The 3,240-nt window shown below is 57.5% G+C and overlaps 1 protein-coding gene across 1 annotated transcript; it reads left to right on the top strand.

Annotated features, from left to right (window-relative positions):
• The first annotated feature begins 1,311 nt into the window (after window positions 1-1,311).
• Window positions 1,312-3,234, top strand: LOC122192878 (protein MANBAL-like). The gene is made up of 3 exons (XM_042893563.1): window positions 1,312-1,890; window positions 2,318-2,512; window positions 2,999-3,234. Exons 2-3 carry the CDS (start codon window positions 2,363-2,365, stop codon window positions 3,104-3,106), a joined length of 258 nt encoding a protein of 85 aa, XP_042749497.1. The 5' UTR covers window positions 1,312-1,890; window positions 2,318-2,362; the 3' UTR covers window positions 3,107-3,234.
• Window positions 3,235-3,240: the final 6 nt, after the last annotated feature.

The following is a 3,240-nucleotide window of genomic DNA, read 5'->3' as shown; positions in this document are numbered from 1 at the left end:
GCTGATGTAGGCTGGCGCAGTGCTGGCCCTGCAGCTGAAGTGTTCCTGGCTCTGGGTCTGACCTGCCCGCACCTTGCTTAGCGTGCGCTTCCCGTTGTGCTGCCAGCTCCGTGCCCCAGCTGCTGCTGCCTTCCTGCTCGCTGCTACCGGCTGCCTGCTTCGAGGCAGGAGGAGATGCTCTCGTGCTGCCGCTGAGCATCTGCAGTAGGAAAAAGACGCTGACGTAGTCCACGGGCCTGCAGTGACTGACATCCCGGGTGTCCCCTGGGTGTCCCCTGAAAGTTGTGTGCTGCAACACTTGCCTACTTTGTCTTTGCCCCCCCCCCCGCCAAGGCTGCCTGAGATGCTCTAGCAAATAGCAGGGCTGTTACTTGGGGATTGCTGCAGGGCTTTATAAGCGAGGCGAGTAACAAACAGCCTTGCTGAGGAAGCTTGTTCCCTATACCGTATTCCCTCAGAGACTCAGAAAGTTTTGTTGAGAAGTCGCTTGGATGTATTTACGTAAATAATGTTTGAGCGCCCAGACGCTCAATGTTTGAGCCGCAGGAAGAGGCGCTGGGTGCTGAAATGGAAGCCGGGGCTTCTGTCTCCCTGCAGGCAGGCGCCGTCAGGTCCGCTCTGGAGCGCGCGGTTGTTTGCGCTGACCTCAGGAGATCCCTGAGCGTGGCCTGAGTGTTGTATGCTGTGTGGCCCAGCCCCAGAAGGGGATTCCCACGTGGCAGGAGAGAGAGGATGAAGGAGACCGAGGGCCCTTTTCTCGGGGCCGGCTCCTCTGTGGCCTCTTGCTTGCCAGAGAGAAGGGCTGCCCGCTGGGCACAGGGGGTGCCTTCTAGCTGCCGTCCCGTGCCCTGTCCTCCAGCCCCCTCCTCATGCTATGTGGAACGCCATGGCCAGCAGTGCGGCTGCCATTTTAGAACCTTCGCCGCATCACAGCCGTCACCTTGGTCACCGCTGCCCCGGCCAACGCACTCGCCTCTGAGAGCTCTGGCAGCCATGTCAGGAGCAAAGAGAGCGAGGGGCGAAGCTTGCCCAATTTCCAATAGGAAGGGAGAGCTGGGGGCCCCAGAAGCGAAGAGGAGGAGGGGGGCCGCCTTTAAGATCAAGCGGAGGAGGAAGGAAAAGAGAGTGCGTTTCCATCGCGCCTGGACCAGCGCTGCGACCACCTCCGTGGAGCCCATGGAGGTGGATCCACCTCTGGATGAGCCCATGGAGGTGGATCCGCCTGCGGCACAGCTGGCCTGGCACCACACCACCGTGCCAGGCCCCGCATCGGCGCCGTCCCACTGCCGCTGGTCCAGGCGCTCGGCTCCCTACCCGCTGCGCGGCCCCCGCCCCCAGCATTAGCTGGGTGGCATTAGTTTCCATCAGCTCCTCCTCTGGAGCCAATTCTGCGGGCCCCCAGCTCCATCTTCACCCTGTTATGTCCCCGTCCCTGTTTTTCTTGTTGATTTTAGTGTTAAGTTTAGTGTTAGTGTTAGGAGTAGGTTATTGTTCATGTTTTAGAGTTAGGCATAGGTTAGTTGTAGTCTTTTAGTGTTAGGCATAGGTTCCTGTTCTTCTGTTCGAGTTAGGCATAGGTTAGTTGTAGTCTTTTAGTGTTAGGCATAGGTTCCTGTTCATACTTGACAGTTAGGGGTCGATTGCTGGTGTCAGGTGGAAGTGAGCAGCGCTCACTGGGTAAGCACACGGCTGATTGATCGTGCGAAGACATGAGTGCGAGTGCCGTGAGCACGGAGGCCCGATGGCATCTTGGATGGATTGAATTTGCAGCTTGTGACTTTTGTGTTGCAGACCGTCGAGGAGCAGAGTGTGAGTGGCTGCGACATTGCGTTGGGCCTCAGGAGAACAGCGTGTGACTGTGTCTCGAGCATCCTGCGTGGCCGTTGCCAGGTAGGTGTGCCTTCCTTTGCAGTAAGCAGTGCTTAGGCGTGAGCCCAGCTCATCCCCCTGTCCTGAGCAGATGGGCTTTCTGCGTGCTTTATTGCTGTGCTTGGTGCCGTACGGCACAGCAGCAGCAAGGCCGTGAACACGTACGTAGCCAGGTAGATGCAAATGTGCAAGTGATGGTATGAATACTCTTGTTGTTAGTGTTCACGAGACAGTGGTCGTGCGTGTGTGATCAACTCAGGGAGAAGTTGATTCTCGCCTGTTCAGCTGTTGCTGAAATGCAAGTTTGGCGTCCCTGCTTGTGGTTGGGTCGGAAGACCAAGGATATGTTCAGAGCACGTCTCTGAGTCAGGCTGGGAGTTTTTGCTAGCAGGAAGTCACAGCGTCGGAGCGCACGAATGGAATGATGGCTCTCGTTTCCCCCTTGTAGAAAGCAGCCTCCTGGAGAGCAGCAGAGCAGCAGGCTGTCTGCGCTATGGCCGCTGAAGTGCATTTCTCGCCCCGTGAGATCCCTGAGCCCACGCTGATGGAGAACGTGCTGCGCTCCGGCCTCTTCTTTGGAGCCGTTTTCCAGCTTGTGTGCGTGCTGGCCATAACCCTGCCAGTTCCCAAGTGCCCAGAGACAGTAAGTAGCGCTCTGTTTGATAGAGGTTGATAGAAATGCTGAGGAAATGGGCTGGGAGGGAACCAGCTGGAGCCGTGGCCTACGGTAGCGCGCCGCGGCATTGCTGAGAGTGCGGCAGTTTGTTCTGTCCTTCCTTGGGCGTGCGTGCTGTTCCTGGTGGCACGCAAGGAGCCTGGAGGTGCAAGCTCATCTTATCGTGGTGCTGCTGCTGGTGCTGCTGGTGCTGCTGCTTCTGTGGGCTGTGAGTGGCAGGCAGGGCGTCCCCCTGTGCAGGGACTGCCTTGCAGGCAAGGCCTGTAGACTGTAGCTTCCGTGGGATTTTGGGGAACAAGAGAGAGGTGGAGTTTCTGTTGTGCCCTGATGTCAGGAAGGCAGTGTGCAGCAGTGGCACCCAAAGCTGCCCAGTCAGGTGACTTGAGCTCCCAAAGCGAGCTGTCAGGCAATTGTCAGAAAGTTCCCTGACTGTTTGTGAATTGATTCCTGTAGGACTGGGACGGCTTGGAGTCTAAGACTTGGGAGACGGTGAAGAAACCAAAGGCAAGTGCTGCACAGCTAAGCAAGAAAGCCAAGAAGGAAAGCAAAAAGAAACGGTGAGGGCTTGAGCGCTAAGCCTCAAAGGCCAAAGGAAGCAGCGGGAATGCTTGCTGAGAGGTGCTCCAAAGGCAGCGCACTGTACGTCTGGTTTTGTGGCGTGGCCGTGCTTTCCCTTGCCCGGACATTGGAGAGGA

The sequence above is a fragment of the Lagopus leucura genome, unplaced genomic scaffold (genome assembly GCF_019238085.1).
Source record: "Lagopus leucura isolate 7727_CA_CO unplaced genomic scaffold, USGS_WTPT01 30245-0_obj-0_obj, whole genome shotgun sequence".
Taxonomy (NCBI): domain Eukaryota; kingdom Metazoa; phylum Chordata; class Aves; order Galliformes; family Phasianidae; genus Lagopus; species Lagopus leucura.
Note: the sequence above shows the minus strand (reverse complement) of the source record. Positions and strands in the feature narration are given on the sequence as shown.